This window comes from Narcine bancroftii, chromosome 3, assembly GCF_036971445.1.
Source record: "Narcine bancroftii isolate sNarBan1 chromosome 3, sNarBan1.hap1, whole genome shotgun sequence".
Lineage (NCBI taxonomy): Eukaryota > Metazoa > Chordata > Chondrichthyes > Torpediniformes > Narcinidae > Narcine > Narcine bancroftii.
In genome coordinates this window covers 159,294,490-159,322,151 of record NC_091471.1, presented here as the reverse complement: position 1 = coordinate 159,322,151, position 27,662 = coordinate 159,294,490, and the positions used below count along the sequence as shown (strand labels likewise).

The following is a 27,662-nucleotide window of genomic DNA, read 5'->3' as shown; positions in this document are numbered from 1 at the left end:
AGATAGGAGTGGGCTTTATAGATTTTTGACACTTTTTTGCCTGTTTGGGGCATGCTATTTAAACTTAAAAAAATGGATTTGGGGGATGTATAGCCTGCCTTTTATCCCTTGATATTTATTCCTATTCTCCCGCACACACCAACACTACTTCCTCCACAATCATCTCCATCTATTTCTCAGAAGAATGTCCTTCTCATGTACTCTGCACTGGAAAATTCTTGCCACTGAGGGATTGCCATTTACTTATTGGCACTTGCTTGTATTTCCTTCCTTTCCTTTTTGGTGCCCTTGACCTATTTTCTGAATATTTAATTATGGCAACGCACGTCTGTAGTGGCAAACCAGCCCGGCTTGTCACGTGCGGTTGGCGGGGCAGCCGCGTCAAGGATGGCATTGTGGGACTGTCTCTTCTGGTCATCAGGATGCACACGCCGGGATTTTCGGGATGGGACCCAGGATGTCCTTAAAGGTTACAGCGCAGAATACAAAATAAAGAAATTGTGAACCCAGAGCTCACAGCCAATTGTCTCAGTCTCTTTCCTGCACTCGCTCACAACCTGCTACATGTCCTGAAGACTCAACGCCTCAGAACAAGCAGTTGTAGGCACCATCCATAGAAGCTGCTGACTTTCTGGACAAGCAGGTCCTGCACTTGGTTCAGCCTCATTCAGACACTGCCAGAGGAAGGTAAATACATGGCTCTGAAAAACCTCCTCATCAGCACATAAAGCCTCTCACAAAGCGAGTGAGCAGCCAGGCTCTTGCACTTGGGTGGTCTGGGCAATTGGACCCCCTCTGCCCTCATGGATGAGATGCTTATGCTGGCGGAAGGGCACAAGCCCTGCCTCATGTTTGAGCAGGCATTTCTCGAGCAGATACCCGAGGACGTCAGACTCCTGTTGGCCGACTCTGACTTCAGCAACCCACGCAAGGTTGTGGCACGAGTGGATGTTCTTTACCGTTTGAAATGCAAAGCCATAGACTCTCAACCGTGTTATGTGGCCACCACCAAGGACAACACCCAAGTCTAGTCCACCACGTGAGCAGGCCCTGCCCCGCCAGATGGAGAGGTCCGATCCCAAATGGTGCTTCCACCTCTAATGTCAGATGCTGCCAGCCATGTTCAATCCCAGGAAACTATATGGCCAGCTGCCTTAAGTGGCTGCAACACCTGGCTGACCAAATAGTCTTCTCCACTTCTCCGGCCACAGGTTCCTCATGGACATGGGGATGGAGATAAGCGTCATAGTCCCTACGGAGCTCGAGATGTGCACGAGATCCCACAGCCCTTCCCTCCGGGCTGCCAATTGAACCTTTGTAAAATGGTGGATTCCTGAATGTTTCAGCGACACCACATTCCAATAGTTCTTCACCCTCGCTTCGCTGGACAAACCCTGCCCGGTGAGATTTCATCCAGGTCCACCTCCACCTCCAGGGCACCTCCACCTCCAGGGCAGACGGCTAGTTCACACTAAGACTTTCTACAAGGTGCCCCTCGGCAAGGTCAACAAACCATCTACCCAACTTGCTTCAGTGAAAACCAAACACAGCTAGTATAGCCACCTCCTTGCAGATTTTCCCTCCATTCTGTGCCCCCAGTTCACTGTAGCCATGTCAAAACATGGCGTCAAACACCATATTGCTACCACTGGCCTGTCGCCTGGCCCCAGGCAAACAACCTTGCCAATGAAGAGTTTAGGCGCATGGAAGAGCTTGGCATTGTCCATTGTTCCAATAGCTCGTGGGCCTCACCCCTCCACTTGGTGCCTGTCCAATGGCAGCTGGAGGCCCTGTGGCGATTACAGACACCGGATCACCCAATCCCCCATATCCAGGATTTTACAGTGAATCTCCATGGTGTAAAGCTTTTCTCCAAAGTCAACTTAATTCAAAGATGCCACCAGATCCCTGTGTACTCAGATGATGTCCAAAAGACGGCTATCATTACCCTGTTCAGCCTGTTTGAATTCCTACACATGCCATTTGGTTTGGAAAATGTGGTGCAGACCTTTCAGTGTCTAATGGATGTGGTCGGCAGGGACTTTTCTTTCCTCTTCATTTACCTTGACAACATCCTGGTAGCCAGCAGCTCGTCTGAAGAGCACACGATGTACCTCCACCAACTTTTCACTCCCCTCACCCAGTTCAGCCTCACCGTTAACCCAGAGAAATGACAGTTCAGCCTCCTGGAAATAGACTTTCTGGGCCACAAAATTACCCCAGCCAGTGCCAGCCCTTTACCAGACAAAGTGGATGCCATCAGGCGGTTCGCCAGACCGACAAATTCGTGGGCATGGTGAATTTCTACAGGGTCATCCCTGTGGCAGCCAAGATTATGCGCCCTCTCTTCACGTTAATGTCTGGCTCGTTGATGGAGCTTAAATGGGAAGATGAGCCAACAGTGTGTTCGAGCAGACTAAAGAAGCCCTGGCCCATGCAACAGTGCTAGTGCACCCATAAATGGATGTACCAACAGCCATCACAACACAGCCATGGGCACTGTCCTGGAACAGTTCGTTGATGGCTCATGGCAACCCTTCGCTTTCTTCAGTCGACACCTGCGGCTGTCCGAATTGAAGTACAGCGCATTTGACAGGGAACTACTTGCCCTCTACCTGGTCATCCACCACCGAATGGGTGTCCGTTCACTGACTACAAACTGCTTACTTTTGTCTTCTCAAAGTCCTCCGACCTGTGGTCTGCCTGACAACAAAGATACCTATCCTACATCTTTGAATTCACCATTGCTATCTGACACCTGGCAGGAAAGCACAACATGGTTGCTGATGCACTTTCCAGTTATGTCACAAGACATTGACTACCATGATCTGGCTCAGGCACAACAGAATGACCCCGAGACACTCAGCCTCAGAACAACAATCACGGGGTTGCAGCTCCAAGACTTCCCACTTGACACCAATGGGACTATGCTCCTCTGTGATGATTCCACTGGCCAGCCCTGCCCTTTCATCCCCACCCAGTAGAGGAGAACGATCTTCAAAATAATTCACAGTTAGTTGCACCTCTCCACCCACATGACAGTGCGGCTAGTATCCGCAAAATTTGTTTGGCACGGCCTGCATAAACAAGTCATGAGTGGGTGAAAAGCTGCACAGACTGCCAGACGTCCAAGGTCCAGCAGCACACCAGGCACCAACTCCAGCAGTTCGATGCCCCAACCCGAAGGTTCCAACACATCCATCTTAACATAGTTGGACCCTTGCCTGCCTCTTGGGAGTCCGTCTACCTATTCAAGGTGGTGGACAGATTCTCGCTGGGTGGAGTCCATACCCATCCCGGATGCCGCCACATAGATGTGTGCCAGGGTTTTCCTCACCACGTGGGTCTCCTGCTTAAGTGTCCTGACATGTTACATGTGACCGGGGGGGTGGGGGACAGTTTACCTCCACCCTGTGGACACAGCTCTCAAAACTCCTGGGCACCCAGCTGCACCATACCACAGCTTACCAACCTTCAGCCAATGGGCTCGTTGAGCATTTCTACCGTCATCTCAAATTGGTGCTGATGGCATGCTCAATAAGCCTATCTGGGTGGATGGACTGCCCTGGGTTCTCCTGGGCATTCACACAGCACCCCTAGGATGACCTCTGGACCTCCTCAGCCAAACTAGTCTATGGAGAGACCATCGCAGTGTCTGGACAATCCCCTCCAGCAACCAAGCAAGACCCCATTGTCCTTGAGAGGCTGCGTGACAAACTGAGCTCCATCGCACCACCTCCATCATTGCAGCATGGTCAACTGCCCTGCAACTACCCGTGGGGCTTGACTTCTTGTGAGTTTGTGTTCGTGCGCAGGGGTGCACACAGGACTCCCCTTTAGCAATCTTATGAAGGTCTATACAAGGTGCTTCACTCCAATGCTTCAACGTTCACCCTTGACATTGGGGGCAAGGAGGAGTTATTCACGTTGGACAGTTTAAAACCAGCTCATGTGGTCTTGTCCCAGCCAGTAGCATTTCTTCCACCAGTGCAGCGAAACACCACACCTCTCCCTCAATGCATCCGAGATCATCAGTAGTGGTTCTTACGGGGGGGGGGGTGGTGTTGTGTGGCGACACACATGTTTGTAGCAGCAAATCGGTCACGCGCAGTCGGTGTGGCAGCCATGGCAAGGATGGCATCGCGGGACGGTCTCTTTCGGTCCAAACTGAAAGGTCACACACACACTTGTGTCATTGGGATGCAAGACTGGTACGTTAGGGGCAGGACCTAGATCAGGCTTAAAGGCTGCAGCACAGAATTCAAAATAAAGCAGTTGCGATACCCGAATTCACAGCCTGTCGTCTGTCTCTTCGCTGCGCTCACTCACAACACTACATAATTATATTAAAATTATGCAGCTCCATTTCTTTATGCAAATACCATATTTGGAGCTTCAGTTAATTAAGCTGAACACTTTTTGTCTTGTTGTTTGTACTCAAAAGTCCATTTCAGACTCCCTCTTCACTGTTATTTAAGTAGAATTCCAATAATTATTACTGATTTATCTTTATTCTCAATTTCATGTTTCCTGTGTAAACTGTATCATGGAATCTCCTGCATTGTTTTTCATTATCAAAGGTTATAGTTCAGTGGTTCTCAACCTTTTTCTTTCCACTCATATACCACTAAGTATTCCTTATGCCAGAAGTGCTCTGTGATCAGTAAGGGATTGCTTAAGGTGGTACGTAGGTGGAAAAAAGTTTGTAAATCACTATTTAAATTGTACTTAATTGACTCGTTGTGTGCACGGTTTAATAACTCCAAAGGAATTTCAATATCAATTGGGTCTAGAGCAATGGTTCTCAACCTTCCCTTCCCACTCACATACCACATTAAGTAATCCTTTAATCACAGAGCACCTATAGGATAGGGATGACTTAAACTGGTATGTGAATGGAAAGAAAAAGGCTGAGAACCACTGTTTTAGTTGCTTGTGGCTTGGTGTCATATTTTGTTTGTCAAAGCCCTATCCAATGAAGTAGCTTAGAACATCTAACTGCATTAAATGTGATATCAATACATGTGATTGTAACGACTTGTATTAAATCTTGAATCCCTTCCACAGGCATAGACTTTGCTCTTTATTGTGCCCTTTCTTTATTTGCTACTTTCTACTTGTGCTCCTCTGACTCAAAGAAATTTGTGTCTAAAACTCTGCCAGAGATTTACTTGGATGGTGAAGATCAATACATTTTTTACTTTGCTGTAATGGTTACCTATATGTACTTGCATATACATTTAAAAAACCCTGGTATCCAGCACCTATGGGGATTGAGAGATGCCACATAAGTTTTTTCCAGTTGCTTGAGACTTGCTCTTACAATGCCTAATAATACACTTGCATTAAGAATAAAAAGTTTAAAAGACAAAAAAAGCCTATACTGCACTTGCATGAATAACATTGGATGAATATATAAACCTTAAAGCCTTTTGCTTTATTTTCAGATACATTCTTTGACAACACAACTTGCGCTGCATCTGCAGGTTCTTCCCCACCCCACCTCCATGGAACTGCCCGAAAGACAGGCAATAAGATTATAGTAATTAACCCCCTCTCCCACGTTTACAGATAAAGCCTCTCACTGGGGCAACTCTTACTGAGCAGGGATAACGAGACACTTTAAGTGAGTCGCCTCAATGGTGAACGGCATCAACTAGTCTTCACACCATTACTGTTTCACACAACTTTATTGAAACAGCTGCTTATGAGCAAAGCATGACCAAAATGGTCCACTGGCTGAATATTTGATCCCTTCACAAAAGGTTTGGGTGTCACTTTAGAGAATATTTAGTTTTACAATTTTAAATATTTACATTTTTTACCTATAATTTTATTCTTATTTATTTTAATTTTTAATTTAATTTCCTTTTTTTGCCAGTTGCTCTAAGTGTGGATGCCAGGGGTTTACTGTATGCAGCATTTTTAATGCAATAGAAAGTAACCAAGTAGTTTACAAGAATATTATTAAACAAAGTATAAAAAACATGGAACAGTACTACACATTTCATTGTATACTTTTTAAAAAACCTTATCTGGTAACGCTTATCTAAACTTTCCTCTCTTGTATATTAATATCTTCTAGTATTTGTCATTTGCATCTTGGGAAGAAGGGGTAAATCTGACTATCCTTTCTTTTGTCTCTCATGATTTTATATCCTTCTCTCAGGTCACCCTTTACCTCTGATGCTCCAGAGAAAACAATGCAAGTTTGTCCAACCTCTCCTCTCTGTTTACACACTCTAATCCAGGCAATATTCTGGTGATCCTCTTCTGAACCTTCCCTAAAGCCTCCAATTCCTGTGTTCTGGTGATTAGAATTGTACACAAAGTCTAATTATGGCCTAGCTAAAATGTTACATTGCTGCCAGGTGACTAGCCAACTTTTATACTATAAGAAACCCTGAATGTGGCAAGTATGACATATATCTTCTTTATCACTCTATCTATTTGTGTTGCCATTTTTAGGGACCTATGGACTTACACCCCAAATCGTCTGTACATCAATGCTCTTAAGGGTCCTACAATTTACATTTGACCTCACAATTGTCTGGATTAAACTCTTGTCTGCTGTTCTCTGCCCATATCTTCAATTGATTTGTATCCTATATTAGGCAAGAGCCTAAAGATGAGCACTCAGTGGCATAAGGACAGCTTCTTTCCTGCTGCCATTGTATTCCTGAATAATCGATGAACCAAAGACACTGCCTTACTTTTCGTGCACTTTTATTGTTAGTATTATTTTATTTTTTATAGTAATGAGGTAAGATGGTTATAATATGAATGTTTTCACTCTGTCGCTGCTGCAAAAACAGAATTTCATGACTTGTTCATGACAATAAATTCTGATTTTTGTCAATATATTGACAGAATAACACCCCTCCACTACCCTTTGTCTTCTATGGACAGGATAATTTAGGGACTTGGTCAAATAATGTACTAAAGTTCATGTAGACAACATCTATTACCTTGTCCTCATTAATCACCTTTGTGATTTAAAAAAAAAATTAAAGTATTAATCATTGCACCCCTTCTCCTTCCTGATCTCGCTGTTTACCATGTCCTTCTCATTTGTCACAGTCACTAAAAGACTGTAGCAGAAAAAAAACTTGGTCAAATTATAAGTTTTGAGCATCACTTTCAAGGAGGAAAGCAAAGGGTGAAAAACTACAGCATGCTGTTGTGCAGAGGGACTTGCGAGTGTTTGTGCATGAATCGCAAAAAGTTAGGTTGCAGGTGTAGCAGGTTATTAAGAAGGCAAATAGAATGTTGGCCTTCATCGCTAGATGAATTGAATTCAGGAGTAGGGAGGTAATGTTGCAACTGTATAAGGTACTGGTGAGACCGCACCTGGAGTACTGTGTCCAGTTCTGGTCTCCATATTTGAGGAAGGATATACTGGGTTTGGAGACAGTCCAGAGGAGGTTTACTAGGTTGATCCCTGGGATGAAGGGGTTGACTTGTGATGAAAGATTAAATCGTCTAGGATTGTATTCGCTCGAGTTCAGAAGAATGAGAGGAGATCTTATAGAAACATATAGGATTATGAAGGGTATGGAAAGGATAGATGTAGGAAGGTTTTTTCAGCTGGCCGGGGAAACTAAAACGAGAGGACACAGGAGGATACAGTCTCAAGATTCGGGGGAGTAGATTTAGGACTGAGATGAGGAAAAATAGTTTTTCCCAGAGAGTAGTGAATGTTTGGAATTCTCTAACCAGGGAAGTGGTTGAGGCTGCCTCATTAAACATATTTAAAATTCAGTTACATGATAGAGGAATTAGGGGATATGGGGAGAAGGCAGGTAGGTGGAGTTAGGTCATAAATTAGATCAGCCATGATCGATTTGAATGGCGGAGCAGGCTCGATGGGCCATTTTTGACCTATTCCTGTTCCTACTTCCTATGTTCCTAAGACCAAGAGAGTTAAGGGGGAAAATAACAGAATGTATATTCTTCTGTTATGCTGATTGGATTCGAGATTGAGAGACTGGACACTGAGGAAACTTGGTACTGGAGTAGTTTATGGTATCACTTAACTGAGTGGTTCATTAATGTTCTTAATATGAGTTGTCAGAATTGGCCTTTCAAGCTGTCATAATTATATATCTATTTTTTTAAACTTCCTCAATAACTCAAGACCACAGTTATAAATGTCATTTTGGGTGTGTGAGTGGTATTTGGAATTTAGTTGTTGACCTTCATGTCCCTTTATCTCTGATTTATTTTTGTGGTATTTAATTGCCTTTGTGAAAATAAATTTCTCAATTGTTAAATGGCAAGTGATAACTGTCAGTGAAACTGTTTATGATACGAGGCCTGTGGATATTTGCATAAAGAGTTATTATTGATCACTTATGATGTATAAGCTTTATGACCATGAACACTTTTTTAGACATACAGAACGGTGATATGACATTTCACCCCATGAGTCAGGCTGCCCAATATACACTCAATTAACTACACCCCCAGTACATTTCAAAGGGTAGGAGGAAACCTGAGCCCCTGGAGATAACCCATGCAAACACAGGGAGAGTGTACATACTCCTTTCAGACAGTTGCTTTATCCAAGATGGTGGGTTTTGGAGAAGTGCTTGTCAAGCAAATGACAATTTCAATTTCATTACACCTCTAACCTTGTGATTTGTAGGTACTGACAAAATTTGGTAATGAGCCTGTACTACCTGCTTCTGCCTCTCACCCGCCCTCCAGAACTGGGGATTCAGTTTTATTAACATCTTTGATAATCAAGGAAAGATGGTTAGATTCTCTTATTGGAGATGATCATTGTCCCATATTAGTTGATTTCGAGTCCATGTAAGAGTAAATAACATGGATCAAAGAGTTGATGGACAGCAAAAATAGTATCAAGTGGATTGAATTAGTGCCATTTGGATGAGCAATAAAAAATGTTGATATCTCTGTAATTTATCAGATATCCAAAATATATTTATTAAAATACACTTGAATATTGACTTTTTTTAAGAATGGTGATTTCTGGGGGAATTTTATTGATAAGATTATATAGTGTATGTTAGATTTGGATTTGTGAAATTGTATTTCTCTTTGGACTGCTGGAGATCTTGCCAGAACAGTTAGTTTGTGCTTATGGGTGTTTTGGCCATGTTGAATTATGCATTTCAAGGATAATGCAGTACTGAATATGGAGATGCCACCTACAACCACAAAAGAAGTGGTGACCTTGCACTTGTGCAGTGGAAAAGCACATACTATTCATTTGATTAACTTTTAGAGGACATCTGTTTGTAACAGCTAATAATGCGACTAGATGTGAAGGCAAGGAAAGTTCGTAAATCTGACACGTGATCTGGATTCCATTAACCAATCTAAATGATGCCAGTTTATTGTGGTTACCTGAGATTGAGCATAAAATCGTAGACTGATATACCACTGCAAATTTAAAAGCGCTATCTTCTATCTAGATGGGGTGGCATAGTTAGCATAGCGGTTAGCTCAATGCCAGTGATCAGGACCGGGGTTTGAATCCCACGCTGTCTGTAAGGAGTTTGTACGTTCTCCCCGTGTCTGTATGGATTTTCTCAGGGGACTTTGTTTTCCTCCCACCCTTCAAAACGTACCGGGGTGTAGATTAATTGGGTGTAGTTGGGCAGCACTGGCTCATGGGCCGAAATGGCCCATTACCATGCTGTTATGTCTACATTTTTTTTTAAATGAAATTTTAAACAACATTAAGGCTCCTCTTCACATCAGCAGAGGCCTTATCCCTGCTATCTTGCGCATTTTCAGAATTGTAGGAACAACCTATTTGATCCTTGTTACGTTGCAGTTTTGAACACATTACTGAGAGAATTGGCATTGCATTTTATATTTAATTGACCAGAAAGCAGTAAGGTACTTCCTGAGGTTGTGAAGGGTCGGGTTTTAGTTATGAACATCAATCTACCTTCCTGTTTGTCATTCACATAAATAATTCTTGCTCAAAAATGTGCCTGTAGAAAGTTGGTGAAATCCTACCAATTTCCTTCATGGCTTTTGGGCATTTGTTGCTCTTTGTAAGGACATTTGCGTTTTGCTCCACTCTATTGCCATCTTGTACATGACCCTGTATTTTTCCCATAATCCAGTAGCTGAGCAACTTCCACCCATTTAAACTATTGATGGAATAGGACTCCACTGCCTTTTAAGGTAAAGAATCTGATTACTTTCTGAATGAAAACAACTTTCTCCATTTTGCTTGAAGGGAATAATTTTCTGTATTTCAAAATCTCTCAATCTTCTATTTGGTTGCTCCTTTACCAGCCTCAATGGGTGAATATTTGTTCAGATTGGATCATGGCACTGCACGGCACATGACTGCTTTGGTGTTCCAAATGCTGGCACCCATAGAACTGTAAAGTGGAAAGGATTCTGTAGCAAGATAAAGCTTGCAGAGGGAAGATAATGGAAAGTTAATAATTCTGAAGCAAAAGGAGAGCAAATGCTATGCAGATGGTGTTTGATTTTTAAAAATATCTTGAATCAGGCTGAAAATTAATTTTTAAAATTAGTAAAATGAAAGTGAATTCAAATATTTTTTTTCCCCAGAGGCTATTTGGTTTGTCTTTGGTAAAGTTAGTGCTTAATAATTCAAGTAAAGAAGACAAGGTTTAGGGAAATAGTGAGAGGTGTGTTAAGAAGAGGTTTTGAAGTTGAGCGAAATTTAGTGTGTTATGGTCGAGTGAAGAATTTGGAGAAATTCCATATGGTGCCAAAAGATCAAGGTGCTGAAGGTGAGTCAGTATAATGGGTGTGCAGATTAGAAATTTGAGACGTTTTGAAATTATTGCCATAGAAGTGGGAAAACCAAGGGTGATCTGCAATTGATGGACAGGATTTTTGTTGTCGGATATTCTGCCAATAATTTCGTACAGTCTGAGACTTAAAAAGATGATGAGTTTAATTCCAGGTTTGTGTACAGCTAGGATTGCAGTGGGTTAGTCCATATTTGTATCTTGACTGAAGGTGGGAATTTTTTTTATAAAGTCTCACTTTGGATTCCTGCCATTAACTAGGGAATGAAGAATATGGAAACTTTTTTTTTACACCATAAATCACATTAACCATGATGCACACTTTTTCCTTTTCACACGTATACAGTGCCATTTTCTCCCCCCCCCTCCTCCCATCCCACCCTCCCTACCTCCCCCCTCCCGTCCATTTAAGGTACAAAATCTAGGATACATTAAACCAGTCAGACAATGTTGTCATTCAATAAAAATACACCAGAAATTCCACTGAGTCCATTCTTTTCATTTCCTTTTCCTTCCGTTAACTTAGGTAGTGATTGTCTCCAGTAGGTTTTCGCTATTGTGTTTCATGTAAGGAAGAATATGGATACTTGATTCAGTGTGCTTCCCTGAACTTAGACTGTTCGAGGGTTCCAGGAGCATGTTGTCCTACTATACTGTAAGTGTCAGCATGACTATCGAAAGTATCTGGATACCTTTGCATCATAGTTCAATCCTGCCTATATTTTAAATCCACCTGAGCACTCTTTCAACCCAATTCCAGTGATGGAATCAGTGAATTACTGGAATACAAGGCAGCCATATTGTAACTGTGGTACATGAAAAGATTGTAGCATTATTAATCTCAACAGGGATCATGGTCTGGAGTTCAGGTTTTCTGGCTTAAGGAGATACAACTTTTATTTGCATATTGGGATATTTTGATTTTCTTTGCAATCAATAAAACAGTTCAAAGTCTATTTACTGTTGTGATTTGGAGAATATGGCAGCATCTTTGTGCACAGCAAGCTCTCACAAAATGCATTGTAACATTGACCAGATAGTCTATTATTTTCTTAAATTTTGATGAGGGATAAATATTGGCCAAGGCCAGTGACAGCTTCTCTGCCACTCTGTGGAGTCAACTTGAAAGAGCAGATGTGGCCACAGTTAAATGTTTGATCTGAATACATTACTTGCATTTTGAAAGTCAGCCTCTGTTTTTGTGGTTCAGTCTCAGGAGTGAGATTTAAGTCCATGAACTTCTGGCTCACTGTCAAGAATGCTACCCACAGATCCTCCTGCTGACGCCAAGAGTAGAACTTGAACTTTCTTGGAGTCAGTGTATGCTAAAATTAATTGGAGCTCCTAACTAAATTTATTCTGTCAAGAACTGAATTGTATTTTTTTTTTTAAATCGTTTGATTGTTCAATACATTACTATTACAAAGTACAACTTAACAATTATAAATGCAAATTTATAAATGTGTATTTACAGATTAGTGCATGAGCATTATGCCTTCCTATTTGGAACTTTATATTTAGCTTATTTCTTCTGAAATAAGCCATTAATGCCCCTTGTAAAGGTTGAGAATTCATTTTAGCCTATAATGTTATTCAGTGCAGTGCCACCCACCATAAATCTGATCAGCAATTGCTAATATTGTAGGAAATATGATCAGCTCTTGTAAAACATTTGTTTACATCAATCTCCACTGCTTAATAAATGAAATTCCTTTTTAAAATTCCTCATCTCACACTATTAACTAAGCATTAATGACTCCTCCGTCCATAAGTAAGCAAGGGTCAAGTAAATTATGGTAATGCTGGTGGGGTAATTAGTTCATCCAGGGATCAGTGAATAAACTGTATGATGTGATTTCATCAGAGACTGGCCCAGTGATTTATGGAAGACATCTGTTCTCCACATCATGGAAATGCCACTAACGACATTTGAACTATGTAGCCCTGTGCAGGGAAGGAAAAGGTGCTTAATTTGCAAAATTAATAATGCTGTTAAAGGCTTACTGTACATGTGTAAAGCAGTCAAGAGAAGTTAACTTTTATTAAAGCAGCATCTCATTTTGAGTTATAGTTGAGTACTTTGAAACTTAAGTTTCCCCATTATATTTCTGGATGCATGAATTGTTATCTTGATGTTTTTGGTCATCTGTTTTTGATGTCAAAAATGAGCAGTTACCTGGCTCAGAGTAATCTGTACTTTAGTCATAATTTTGTGCAAAAGTGCCTCATTCTTAAGAATGCTGATTGCACACAGGGCGAAAGTTATTTGATTTAAATTGAAGTCTATGAAGTGGTGGTAGTTTCAAAAAGTAGCTGTAATTTGAACTCTCTTTTAAGCGAATGCTTGGAATTTCACTTCAAATCTGAAAATTATCTAGAATTGTTCGTGCTTGGCCAGTTTGAAATCATCTTGGGTGTTTGGTGATTTGTTTTGTGAAGTTTATTGCCTGAACAGCCAAGACTGAGAAATAAACTGGGAATTACTAATCTGGACAATGACATGTTCACATTATGCCTTAAATTGTGATGAATCTACTATTTTCATGTTAAATTAGATTTTATTTGTCAAATTTTTCAGGAGTGCTTCAAAGGAAGTTGGTCAACTCATAAGCTGCTTCATAAGAAAGCCAGTAAGTACTTTGAAGGGATTGCCCATGTCTAACATGTGGCAAGATGATTGTTAAATTCTTGAATGTCAGTTTTTGAATCATGTCTTCACCATGATCTTGCATTGTTCCTGAATAATTGTGGCATATAAATGAAATGTAATTAATGCAGATAGGTAAGTCTCCAATGAGAAATGCCAAGAACATGTGAAGATAAAAAAGCATAGTAAATAACTTGTGGATATACCAATTCTAGTAGTTGCAAATGGTTATATAGGAAGCAAAATAAGAATAAGGTGCATGGAAATTTGAACTACGTTGGCTGTGTGATTTGGTCCTAGGCAGATCTCCGAAACTTAAAAATGTTGAGACTCGTGGTTTTTAGACGGCAGGCATGTTACAGCACAATCAAGGAATTTTGCCGCTAGACGGCAATTCCTGCACCGCGATTTATCCTGAAGGACCCCTACGAGTTTTGGAGGAAGCCTGCAGAGTAAATGATACCGGAAAAATTTGTTGACGGTCATCCACTCTACTGCACGTCAAACCACCAGAACTCTTGCACTCAGGTACTTGCAGTCTAAAAAGGCGCCCAGTGTGAACAATCACACGGGTAGTAATTATGTTAATTTTTTTCTGCAATTTTCTTGACATTGCAGTCTAAAAACCATAACTATTTAACATCACCACTGAATGACAGGACCTAACATTGAAGCACTCCATTGTTGCAAGGTAGTTTTTATGTTGAAGACTCAAGTGAACCCATAACTTTCGGACACAATCTGTGAAGCAAGAAAAAACTTTCCACATCAGTGATGAAATGTTTGCCTTTCTCTCTTCTTCATTGCTGCATTAGTATGCTCAATCAGCATTTTCAATTTTTGATTTCTGGCATTTGTAGATTCTTTTGATTTATCAAATTACAACCCACTGAGTCAGAGAGGTCATCCTAAAAGATGCACTAAAAATAATTCTTGAATTTAACATTCAGGTTATTTATTGGGCATGCAGTTTTTAAAAAAGTTGTAATTATTCAAAATGGAAGACTTAGAAATTGTTCAACCTTATTTGTACGTGTCAAGGAAGCAGCAGTCTACTTTCTAATAGGCATATATCTATAACATGTTGTTAACTTCATACTGAAGTGCCTGTGCATGGTTGATGTGGCAAATTGAAAAAATTGTTATTGTAGGATAGTTGAAATGCAATACAGTCTATGCCCTCTCTCTCGAATAACATAAACTTCTTGCGAATAACAGGAAAACTAAATGCAACCGTGTCTGCCTGTCCCGCATCGGACTTGTCAGCCACAAACGAGCCTGCAGCTGACGTGGACTTTTACCCCCTCCATAAATCTTCGTCCGCGAAGCCAAGCCAAAGAAATGCCATTAAGTACTCTCCTTTATACCTAATACACTTGGCCATAAAACTCCCAAGGAAACAGTGGAGGCTGCTTCATTTAATATATTTAAGGCTCAGATAGACATTTTATTTCCATAGTTGGAGTTATGGGGAAAAGGCAGGTAGCTGAGTCTATGGCCTTGTCAGCCATGATCTTGTTGAATGGTGTCGCAGGCTTGACGGGCAAGATGGCCAACTCTTTATTGTTTAAACATCCTTATAATGTTCAAAATAACATGCATGATAAACACATTAAAATATTTAAATACCTAAAAAGAAATATTTATTAGCTAACATACTGCTTCCACTTAATATATGGATACTTATGAGCAATAATGGAGTTTAAAATTATACGGTGCAGCTATGTAAACAAAGAAACCTCTTGAGGAAAAGTACAAGACACAAGTGGTCTGGAAACTGATAACACAATACAGGAAAGTACTGGAGAATCTGAGCCAGTCACACAGCATCTATAGGAAGCAAAGGGATACAATTAATGTTTTGGGCCGGAGTCCTTCAAGTTATGAGCAACAAGAAGGTGCTTGAATAAAAAAGGTGGAGAGAGGAGGGAAGGGGGCGGGGAAAAGCACAGGCCAACAGGCAAGAGGTTATAGGTGGATAAGGGTGGGAAGGTAGAAAAGTAAAAAGCTGAGAAGTGATGGGAAGATAGCTCTGTGAATGGAGGGGAGCTAGAGGAAAGGAGACAAAGGTGGGGAAAGAGAGAGAAGGGGAAGGCCATAATGGAAACCTTAGTTAACCCCCTTCTAATTCTAAGCGCACATGATGTTAATACCATCTCATTGGAAAGTGCCTAGATGGAATATTAGATTTTGTTTCTCCACTTTGATGATTGCCTCAGTTTGGCAATGGATAAGGCCACTTGAGGCATGGGAATTAGGTGTGGAATTGGAATAGTTGGCCACTGGGAGGTACCTGTTGCAGGTGACAAACCAAAGGTGCTCAACAAAACTCTCTCTCAAGCATCCCTGCCTTTAGAAGTTATGAGAAAAGTGTAGTGGCTGATAACTGTGAGGTTGATTTTTTATAAATAAAAGCAAACAATTAGAATTAGTACAGTATTTAAGTTGACTAATGAAGGAAATTAACATAGTGTGACATGTTTCTGGGAGATAAGTTGGGAAAGGTTTGTTAGAGTAGGTCACATAAAAACACTTTAAAACAGATCTTATTTGAAATACTGGAGACGTAATGGCTTCTAACACCTTTTTTCAAAAGCTTTGATGAGTACTCAAGAGGTGTCACTAATGGATTATTGTTTACCAAGGCAACAGATGAAAGAGCAGGCTGGAACTGCTGTTGTCTGAAAGGAGAATTTGCTGTTGTAAGCAGAGAGAGTCAAACAGGCTTTCTCCCAGTCTCAGTGTGTGTGTGAGAGAGATAGAGATAAGCAGAGATCACTTGACAGTGTCAGGCAGCAGAAGTTGCTGGGATTGAAACAGGATAAGCTGGCAAGCTTTTGGAAGATAGCCTGGTTGAAGCCCTTGTTGCTCATGCAAGAGGAGAGGACTGGCTGTCTAATGTTTCACTTGGAAAAAGAGAAACTAAAAGGAACTCTGTGGTGACCTGAAAGAAAGAAGTTATCATCTAGAGAACCCTGAGGGGGGAAGTTTAGTCAGCAAGACACTGAGGTGACTGATGGAAGTATATCAGTTGTGGATGTCCTGGAACAACACATCTCTCTGAAAACTAACAAGAACCTTCTTGAGCAGAAACCATTTACCTTTTGAGCACCTGAACTTTATAAATGTTAAATTCTGTGCACAGTATAAGAATTGCCTGCAACCAGAGAACTTGGAGGAGTGAGAAGTGAGATTGGACTGTGAACCAAAGAACTTTTCTAAACTTACACACATGTGCGCTTAGAATTAGAAGGGGGTTAACTAAGGTTAAGCAAATAAATGGAGTTGTTAAAGTTTGATTCTATTTTCATGTTTAAAGATGATTAAAAGCAATTTTTGTTTAAGTAACCATTTGTCTTGATGAATATCTATTGCTGCTGGGTTTTGGGGTCCTCTGGGCTTGTAACAATGGAAACCGATTATGATGTTGCAGGAATTGCAGCATCAATTATATCTTGTCTTTCCACTTCAGAAAATGAAAAGTCTAAAGAATCCCCCAAGTCTGAGAAAGGTGAAATGAATACAGATCCCTGGCCTGGATATCGATACACGGGAAAATTGAGGCCACACTATCCATTGGTATGTCTCTTACTGGCTTTTAACTCTTGTAAAACAATCAGAAAGGAACATTTGTGAGATAATTGGTTCCTCAAATTAAAGTGGATGACTCACAGGGAGGGCACTGATTCATTAGAACTTGTGGAATTTGACCATCAGAAGAACATGGAAGGGGAGCATTTAGTACATTGATGCTTTCTCTAGGTCCAAGGAAGAACAGCTATTCAGATGCTCCTCTACTTACAATGGCTTGACTTACAATTTTTCAAAGTTACGATGGTACCATAGTGATACACATTCTAATGAAAATATTTTACCTGTATATAGTCACTTGATACTGTAGTTTAACAATTTGCAGCATGGTGGTGTTGGTGCGACTGTCGTTACTGGTAATCACACAACAGCTGATGGATGCTTTAGCTGGTGCTATATTTATTATTTTTAAAATTGTTTTTTTCAGTGTGGAATAAAAAGGTATTCAACATCTAATTCTAAAATAGGCTTTGTTTTAGATAAATTTGCCTGGCTGTAGGCTATGGTAAGTGGTCTGAGCACATTTAAGGTAGGTAGGCTATGATGTTCGGTATGATTTTCAACTTACGATTTTTATGCTTACGATGGGTTTATTGGAACTTAACCCCATCCTAAGTCAAGGAGCATCTGTACAGGTGTACTTGGTTCTACATCCTCATAGTTGAGTGCATGTTCAATTCCTTTCTAAAATTACTTATAGAATCTTTTCAAGTGTAACAGGCCATTCTGCCCATTTGGTCATTTGTGTTCCACTCAAGGAGATGTTTGTTCTGTCTTTGAAGCCATGCAGAATCTTAGACCCAGTTTCAGAACACTTCTCAGAATTTATTTTTCAAGTAAGAAAAATCAGCTTGTGGTTTATTGATAATCTCTCAGTTCTAATAAAATTTTTACACTATCTTTAGTACCACTGTTAGTGATTGATATTTGTACTCTGAACCTTTTTGTTTCTCAACCCTATTTAGATTTCACTTAATAATTCTTACTTGTAAGGATATAACATTCTATTTCACCCATGTTAAAATGTACTTGCTAACAAGTCTGTTTTCCAAGATTATTCATGCCAACATGTAAATTGCTACACACCTCCTAGATATTGATTGCCTTTACCTGAGCCACCAACCCCCATTGCCTGCTTCCTTTAAAACTGATTGGAGAAAAGAAAAAAGCTAAACTGAATCTTGGAACATCCAATGCAAAAAAAAAAATCCATACAGTTAAACCCTTGGCTTCACTTGAGCCTGTTTCATTTCCATACCAATACTTTCTCTTTTATTCTTTTCACTTCTATCTTATCACCGAAGTTCCTGTCTGGCATTTTATGGATTTAGCTTCTAAAAATCATATATTTAATATCGATTGCTTAACCTTTAAGCTTCCTTGTGTCATGAACTATTCAATCAAGATTTTTGGTTATCATTTTTTTAACATATTCAAGAAAGCTGCCCTTGAATTGAACAAATCTTTCCAAATTAGTTTTTCTTTTGTTTCCCTGTTTAGTGTCTAACAACTTACCCACCATTAATAAAGAAACAATAGCTGCAGATGCAGGCAGTCTCGATTAAAGGACAGACAAATGTGACTGATTGTTTCTACTTGTGGATGCTGCCTGACTCGCTGAGTCCCTCCAGCTTCATTATTTTACCACAATCAAAATTTGTCTGACTTGGATGAATCCCTGCTCTCTTATCCGAATAGGTATATAATCTCAACAGTCCTTGGCCAATATTGTATTTGCTGAGGGATTGAAAGATGACAAATGGTGTCTGTGATTGTTTCTTTCTTCTGCTAATATACAACCTGTTTGGATAGAGCACAGTGAAAATATCAAGTGATTTAAAAAATATATATATATATTAGTATAATTTTTCCATCTAGTATTATAGAATCATGAGAAGTTTGAGACTGAAGGAAGTCATTTGACCCATTGTGTTATTACCAACCAAAGAAGAACAACCCAGCTCAGTCCACCTCCCAGGATTAGTCTTTTGTCTTGTTGTTCAGAGCTTGCATGCATATTCAGGTGCTGCTTCCTGGAGCTATGATTAACTCATCAACTTTATTCACTTTGCTAACTTTCACTCCGATCTTAAATTCAGCTTGTTCGTCTCTGGCAACACTCTCCCCTTTCTTGATCTTTCTGTATTCATCTCGGGAGATGAACTCTCTGCAGATAGTTTCTGCAAACCAACCAGCTTCCAGAGTTACCTCGATTGGACTTCTTCACATCCTGTATCTTGTAAGGATTCTATTCCTTCCTTTCAATTCCTCTGTTGTATCTGCTCCAGGATGTGGCCTTCCATTCCAGAACATCTGAAATGTTCTCGGTCATCAAAAGGCGTGGCTTCCCCTCTATTGCCATCAACTCAGCAGCACTTCCTCTATTTCTTGTACATCTGCTATGGCCCCCTCTGTCCAAAATGCAGTAAGAAGAGGATTCCTCTTGTCCTCATCTGCCACCCCACCAACCTCCACATCCAACATTTTAGGCTCCACAATTTATGTGACCTACAACATGACCCTACCACCAGATGTACATTTCTCTCTCCTCCCCTCGCCACCTTCTTCACTTATCCTACTTCTCGCTTCTTGGAATCTAGCCCTGTGACTGCAAGAAATGCTACACTTGCTCCCACACCTCCTTCCACATCACCATTCTGGGCCCTAAATTGTCCTTCCAAGTGAAGCAACACTTGTGAATCTGCAAGGGTCATCTACTGCATCCATGCTCCTGTTGTGCCTCCTTTGCATTGGAGAGACTAAATTTAGACTGGGAAATTGTTTCATTGAGAATGATAACTGGGATCTCCCTGTGGCCAACCATTCTAATTCCACACACCATTCTCACACCAATATGTCAATCCGTGGCCTCCTGCAGTGCCAAACCAAGGATACCTGCAAATTGGAGGAATAGCACCTAATAGTCCATTGACTGCAATTTCTGTTAAATGTCTCCATCAAATCTCTTTCCCTAAATCTTTCTCATTTGCCTCCAACTCTTCCCTTTCCTCTCCATTCAGAGCTACTCCCTCCCCATCACCTCATCTTTTTTTCTCTTCTTCCCTCTCACCTATATCCACCTCTTCTCTCCTTGTCCCTTCCTCCCTCTCACCTATATCCACCTCTTCTCTCCTTGTCCCTTCTTCCCCCTCACCTATATCCACCTCTTCTCTCCTTGTCCCTTCTTCCCTCACCTATATCCACCTCTTCTCTCCTTGTCTCTTCCTCCCTCTCACCTATATCCACCTCTTTTTTCCTTGTCCCTTCTTCCCTCTCACCTATATCCACCTCTTCTCTCCTTGTCCCTTCTTCCCTCTCACCTATATCCACCTCTTCTCTCCTTGTCCCTTCTTCCCTCTCACCTATATCCACCTCTTCTCTCCTTGTCCCTTCTTCCCTCTCACCTATATCCACCTCTTCTCTCCTTGTCCCTTCTTCCCTCTCACCTATATCCACCTCTTCTCTCCTTGTCCCTTCTTCCCTCTCACCTATATCCACCTCTTCTTCTCTCCTTGTCTCTTCTTCCCTCTCACCTATATCCACCTCTTCTCTCCTTGTCCCTTCCTCCCTCTCACCTATATCCAGCTCTTCTCTCCTTGTCCCTTCCTCCCTCTCACCTTTTAGTTCAGGTAGCTGCCTACTTTGTTTCCTTGTACCCTGACAAAGGGCTCAGGCCCAAAACTTTGATTTCCCCCACCCCCCCCCCCCACCCCACCCCCTTTTTCGTGACCTGCTGAGTTTCTCCAGTACTTTTGTCTTCCACGTAAATCTGGTAAGAATTTTCACCCACATCATCCTTTCAAATAGCAAGTCTGGTTTTCCACCTCAATTATGAAAACTCTTTAATAATTAATGCTCATCCTCCAAAAAGTCTTGTGTTCTCAATTTTTGAATTTATTTTGATCTGTATTCGGTTTGTTGGGAGAAAAAGTTTGATTTTCCCCTGGATATTGTGTAAAGAAGCACCTTTGACATGACTCCAGTCAGTCTAATTTTATTTCTTTGTTCTGGACTTCTCAATTTTGACATGAAAGGAAACCATTTAATATAAATATTTGCAAGTGTATTCTAAAATTGAAAGAATGTCTAATATTATGCATTTTATTCTTCATAGACTTCCATGAGAGCTGTTCCGAGTTATATCCAAGGGCCTGATTATGCTGATCATCCATTAGGTAGCCTGATATTCACTTGCAACTAACATAAATTCATATTTATATATCTTGAGACCTTGCTTTGACTGATATCAGCAGTTGATTATTAAGTTGTTTGATGTGTTTTGCTTCTAATTAAGCTTGGAGATCTTGTCACTTGCAAAATTGGAGGCTATCACTAGGTTTTAGTTACTGAATCATTGCTCAGTAACTAATAGATCTGGTATATGTTCATTTGGTGACAAGGTAAAAATGTTGTGGTGGAGATCCAAGGGCCTGCAGAGGCTGGGATCTGGAGTGAAACACAAACTGCTGGAAGAATTCAGTAGGTGAGGCAGCATTTCTAGAAGCAAAGGGATGGCTTGTGGCAGTGTGAGCAGTAAGAGAGAGACACAACCACCACATTGAGGGTTGTTAACGACTGTTTTATTTGAATTTGGCATGTGCCCCTTTAAGGGCAGCGCTGGCTCAGTCACCCTGTGCGTGATGATGTCACAGCAGCTGCCTGGGGCGCATGCCACGCGGGAGATTTGACTGGGGAAGAAACGCCCGACGATGCCATCTTCCCAGGGCTGCCCTACCACATGGCGTTATAAGTGGGGCTGGTTCGCCCTGAGTGAGTGCGTCGTCGCAGGGTGATGTTTCTGATCTAGGGTCTCAACCCAAATATCAACCTTTGCCTCCACAGATGCTGCTTGACTCGGAGTCCTTCCAACAGTTTGTGTTTTGCTGAATGTTGTAGTGAACCAGTATCTGTTGGGCAAGAATCTACCTGGTTTATGTTCATCTTTAAGCCATCTAATTGTCTACCCGACCTCATTTTGCCAAATTAGATGATTGTTTTTGTTTTTTTCCCCTCTTAGTCATCAAGTATCTCTTTATTTACATCTTTGTTATTTGCTTCAAAGCCAGTTCTATATTCTTCTTGCCCATTGAGCAAAGATGTTCTAAGTTACCTGTAAAATGATATAACAAAATTCATGTACCTGCAATCATTGGGCTCTGGTCTCTCCCAGATGTTGAAATATTTCAATGTCCAATCCCTTGAATCTCCATAATGTTGAACCAACTCCCTTGGGTCATCCTTCAGCATTTTTCTTTGATCAAGTATCCTTGCCCATTACATGTAAATGAGTAGGCCAGTCATACTTTGAGCCTGCTTGACCACTCCTTCTGACCATTACCTCAACTCCACATCCCTTGTGACCTCTGGTAACCTTTCCCCCTCTCTTTGTATCTGCTTGAAAGCTACTCAAGACTTTGCCTGCACTGCTCTTTGAAAAGTTCCAAAGCCTCTGCCCTGGACATGTTTACTATTGAAGAAAGGGCATCATGGAGCAGGATCAAAGCTGTTGCTTCATAGTTCCAGTGAGCTAGGTTCAATCCTGACTTCTGTTTCTCCTGCTGAACATGCGAGTTTTCTCCTTGTGTTCCATTTCCCTCCCTCATCAAAACGGGCAGGATTTTTGAATATTTTATTTAAAAAAATTTTCCATCTATGTAATTGTATACTGTACAAGCAAAATTTGATTAAATTTTAAATTACAATGATTACATGATGGTGTAATCCCCACCCCCTTTACTCAACTGGCAGGTTGTTGGATTAATTGGCTGCATTAAATTCCCCAAGTGTGTAACTGAGTTGCAGAATTTGGGGGTGTTGTTGGGTTGAATGAAATAATTAAATTGTGAGATGCAGCATGGTAGGTAGGGCTCTTCTGGCCCAAGAGCCCATGCAGCCCTAATTAACCTACTAACCCCGTACAACTTTGGAATGTGAGGAAAAAAATCAGTACACCCAGAGGAAACCTTCATGGTCACAAGGAGAACATGCAAACTCTTTACTGATTGCAGCGGATTTGAACCTGGATCGCTGGCATTGTAATAGCGTTGTGCTAACCACTACGGTAATCTGAGTCTCTGCCTAATTCCCATGATCAAAAAGAATGCTTCCTTTCTTGAATGAGAGGCACCTTTTATTTTTAAACACTGACCCTTCATTTTTAGATTCTCCTACAAAAGGAAACTTCTTTCCATGACCTCTCAGGGTCCTGTTTCAAATTTTTGAATTAAAAAAAAATTTAGATATACAGACGGTAACAGCCCATTTCAACCCATGAGTCCTTGCTATCCAATTTATACCCCATTAACCTATACCCCTGGAATGTTTTGAACGGTGGGAGGAAACCAGAGCCCCCGGAGAAAACCCACGCAGATACGGGAAGAATGTACAAACTCCTTACAGGCAGCGTGGAACTTGAACCCTGGTCTGGTCCCTATCGCTGGTGCTCTGAAGACGTTGTGCTAACCACTATGCCAACCTTGCTGCCCAATCCAAGATGCTCTGTCTTCCAAATTTTGAACACCCTTTCCTCATTTTAAAAAAAACCTTGCCATTCCCATTATTGTAGAGTTCTGACTAAAGATCTTTGACCTGAAGCCTTAAATCTGTTATCTTTCCACAGATGCCTCATCTGAGGTTTTCCAGCATTTTCTGTTTTTGTTCCACACACTTGTATTCAGTTCCCTTGGCATAAATGATGCATTGTTAGATTTCCTCACTACTTCTGTTTTTTTAATATTCTCATCAATTGTATGTTTAAATCTGCCTCCCATTTCTGTCTAGATTTATGAGCTCCCTGTTTGATAGTACCTGCTTGTAATAAAAGGTACATTGTGAAATAATTTTTTTAGTATAACCTCTAATAAGAAATTCCAGCTCACTACAAGCTGGTAAGAACACTGTTGAACCTAATTTTTCAAAAAGTATCTTCTCAATTGAAGATGCAATATTGAAGATGCAATAATATTCTCATCAATTGTACGTTTAAATCTGCCTCCCATTTCTGTCTAGATTTATGAACTCCCTGTTTGATAGTACCTGCTTGTAATAACAGGTACATTGTGAAGTAATTTTTTTTAGTATAACCTCTAATAAGAACTTCCAGCTCACTACAAGCCGGTAAGAACACTGTTGAACCTAATTTTTCCCACAAGTATCCTCTCAATTGAAGATGCAATAAAGTGTATTTGAATTTATTCCATATTTATTTAATTGTTGAAATAACATCAATTGACCTTGTACACAACAATCTTCTACATTTTTAATACCATTAAGATACCAAATATTTGAAAATTGGTTGTCTTTAGTAAAAGGTATAAGATTATTTTGAATCAAAGGTACCTTGGATGATGTATACCTTTTGTTCCAATTTCATTATTTATCTTGTCCCAGATAGAAATAAAATGTTTAAGCAAAGGTGCTTCTTTCACACCAGTTGTTAACTTTGAATCCCATTTATATATAAATTCCTCCTCTAATTTCTCTCCTATTTTCTCCATCTCATTTTGACCCACACTGGTTTTCCTATCTCTCAAATAAAGACGTAGGAAATCTCAATTGAGCCACTTGATAATAATTCTTAAAATTAATAGGTGACAAACCTCTCAATCTTCTGGATTTAATGCAGAAATACACTGGAGTATATCTGTATTCTCTTGCCATTTAGAGAATTTTTTTTTTGCAATTCTTGTTAACAGTTATAACCTATAGTGGCATCATTGAAAATCTTTATTGCAACTTTTCCAGTGCCTATTGTGTCCTTTGTATAACGATCAAGATTGTCCTCAGTTCTCCAACAGTTGTACATGCAAAGATTTATTTTTCTATTTTCTAATCTTAACGCTTTAGAAATTAAATTAGTGGTTTGTTTGCATTTTTTAAGTGACCTTGACAGGGGGTTTGAAAATAGTTTGTCTTATCTTTCTTGTAGCTTTCTATCCAACTAAGTCTTAAATGCTATTTAGGCTAGTGTGCAGTATGAAAAGAAGTGTGTTGGAACTTTGTGTTAATTTGTGTTCTCTCTATTTTTCAAGGAGTTTCTGAATCTGAACAGTCCTTAAAGGGAACATCCCAAATCAAAATTTTGCCTCCAGAGGACATAGAAGCAATGCGGGTAGTATGTCGCGTGAGTTGTGGAGCTTCATTTTATCTTTTAAGGTGCTGAAATCAGAATATTGCACTGTCCTTTTTGGCTCTTCAATCCTAAATTAGAATATATGATGATGAATTTATTGTTATACACATTGTACAATGTACATGTGCCCTGAAATTTCTGCTGTAGTTGATCAGGTACTTGTACAAGAAAACTAATAGTAAATTAAATTAAATGAGGCAATAAATGCCCAAGATGGTCTAATATTCACAATGATCTTCATTCAAAAAGTGACTTGGAATAGAGCAGACAATTCTTCTGTGGTGTCAGAACAGTCCAAGAGTAGTGTAATAAAGAGCTTAATATTTGCTCAAAACAAACTGTTCTTGAACCTAGAGCCTTCTGGTCTTAAGGCTTCTGTAACAACCTGACTGCAGGAGACAGTGAGAAGAGGTTGTGTCTCGGGTGATGAAATCCTTAATGTTGTCTGCCTTCTTTCTATATGCAGCTTCTCATAAATGCAGTCAATGGATGGGAAGTCAGAGCCTGTGATGATGAATCTGGCTATGTTTGCTATCTTCTGCTGCACCTTAAAACTGTGCCCCCTCGTGTTAGCCATTTCAAACTTATGGGTGAGGGAGAAGCCTCTGGCTATCCACATAATCAATGCCCCTCATCATCTTGGACACTATTTTGTGGCATCTTCTAACTGTTAATCAAATGACTCAGCACTTCTATTTCTGAGATTGTACCATAAAGGGTCACAAAGTGCAAAAGTGCTTTAACAAGTTTGAGAGATTGGACTGAAATGAAACTTACTGTATCCTCTCCAACAATTTTCTGGTTCTTTTGGCAATTAACAGGAATGTTGGTAAACAAAATTTAACACTATGACAGCCATTCTCAACCTTTTTTGGCTATGGCTCCCCTTAGGACTCTGCTCAATGTTTATGGGACCCCTTCCCTGTGAAGCAGCTTAGTTTGTGTCTTCCGTACTTCTCTCCTACTGACTACATAAAAATAACATTTTATGGTTTCAGGCTGTGCCCCTAGTGGGGCTGTAAAGGCCCCTTTGAGTATGACTGACTCAAGAAGTCATTGATTTTTAAAAAAAAAAAGCTTGGTCAAAGTAATGTTTTAAGGGAACAAGAGAAGTAGGGAGTCGATAAGTTTTTGTGAGAGACTTGAAAGCTTTGTAGGGTTGAGACAGTAGTAGAAAGCCTCATTTAAAGATGGCTGCCAGATCCAGATGCTCAAAAAAGAGCAAGCTTCAAAAGGTATTTGCATCCAGAAATTGGGTGTTAATTTTGTTACCAACGTGCAATGTGGTCTTGTTCCTGTGTTTGTTATTTTCATATAGGACTCCCACTCAACTTATCAATTAGAAAGTTGCTGCTAAATGTAATTCCCAGGTAAATCATTGTAAAAAGTCATAGAATTTTTTTTAATGCTGTTGCATAATGTGTCAAAACAAGTTTAAAAGCTAGTTTCCACCTTGTATTAGAAACTTTGAAAATAGTTGCAGAAAAATGCCATTCAGCCCTTTGAGCCTGCACCAATATTATCATGGCTGTTCATATGACTTCAGTACCTTGTTCCTGCTTTCTCTCCATACCCTTTGAGTGCAAGAACCACATCTGACTCCCTTTTGAATATATCTAATGAACTGGCCTCAACAACTTTCTATGGCAGGCATTTCTACATTAGCCAAGAAAAGTCAAGATTCTGAACACCAGTTTAATCATTTAGTTTGTTTTTCCATCAAAATGTGGTGAGACAAGAATTAAGATCTATACAGTACATATAATGCCGTAAAGCAGTTGCAAACTCAAAAAAGGCATTGTGGGCCTTTTTGTGGTGGTAGAATTCACTTATTGTCCTTGCGTTGCAGCTTGCTCGAGAAGTTCTAGATGTTGCTTCGATGATGGTTCGGCCAGGAGTCACAACTGAAGAAATTGATCATGCTGTTCATATGGTATGGAGCTTTTATCTATTGAAAGCAATAGAAAGTGGCTGAAATTGAGCCAAGTTTGGCCAAAACCCCTAACCTGTTAATCTTACCTGTAGCTTTTTCCACTGACTTTGTCATTTTGTTGGGTAGTTGAGCAGGGGTAAGTTTTTTTCTGATCTAAAAGTGAAATACTATGGGAGCTGCAAATTTAAATTAAATTTTGTATTTGGACATGCAGCACAGTAACAGGCCCTTTTAGCCCATGAGCCTATGCCACCCAATTAACCTACAAGTCCTGGTATGCTTTTTGGATTGTCGGAGGAAATGTACACAAACTTGGGGAGAATGTACAAACTCCTTACAGAGAGCGCAGGATTTAAACCCAGGTCACTGGCACTGGACAGCGTTGTGATAATCGTTAAACTAAAATAAAAACAAAGTAAATACTCAAAGGGTCAAGGAGAGAGTCAACATTTCAGGTTGATGGCTCCTGTCAGTTATTAACTTGAAATGTGCATTGTTTCCTTTAACTGAAGGACCCTAAATGTTTCTACATCCTCTTTATTTTGAGCTGACCTGTAGGATAATGTATTTATGGGCAAATAAAGATCTTTA

At 40.3% G+C, this 27,662-nt stretch overlaps 1 protein-coding gene across 5 annotated transcripts in view; it reads left to right on the top strand.

Annotated features, from left to right (window-relative positions):
* Nucleotides 1-27,662, top strand: part of metap1 (methionyl aminopeptidase 1) — a 78,600-nt gene that overhangs the window by 37,274 nt on the left and 13,664 nt on the right. For 4 of the 5 annotated variants that reach the window (XM_069925625.1, XM_069925626.1, XM_069925628.1 and 1 more), the window contains 5 exons: nucleotides 13,348-13,399; nucleotides 16,889-16,995; nucleotides 21,122-21,182; nucleotides 25,038-25,129; nucleotides 26,988-27,071. In XM_069925625.1, coding sequence (XP_069781726.1) covers nucleotides 16,933-16,995; nucleotides 21,122-21,182; nucleotides 25,038-25,129; nucleotides 26,988-27,071 — 300 coding nt within the window. In that variant the 5' untranslated portion in view covers nucleotides 13,348-13,399; nucleotides 16,889-16,932. Of the gene's footprint in view, nucleotides 1-13,347; nucleotides 13,400-13,850; nucleotides 13,945-16,888; nucleotides 16,996-21,121; nucleotides 21,183-25,037; nucleotides 25,130-26,987; nucleotides 27,072-27,662 lie in introns of those variants that run through there. The other variant, XM_069925627.1, reaches the window with a different exon arrangement.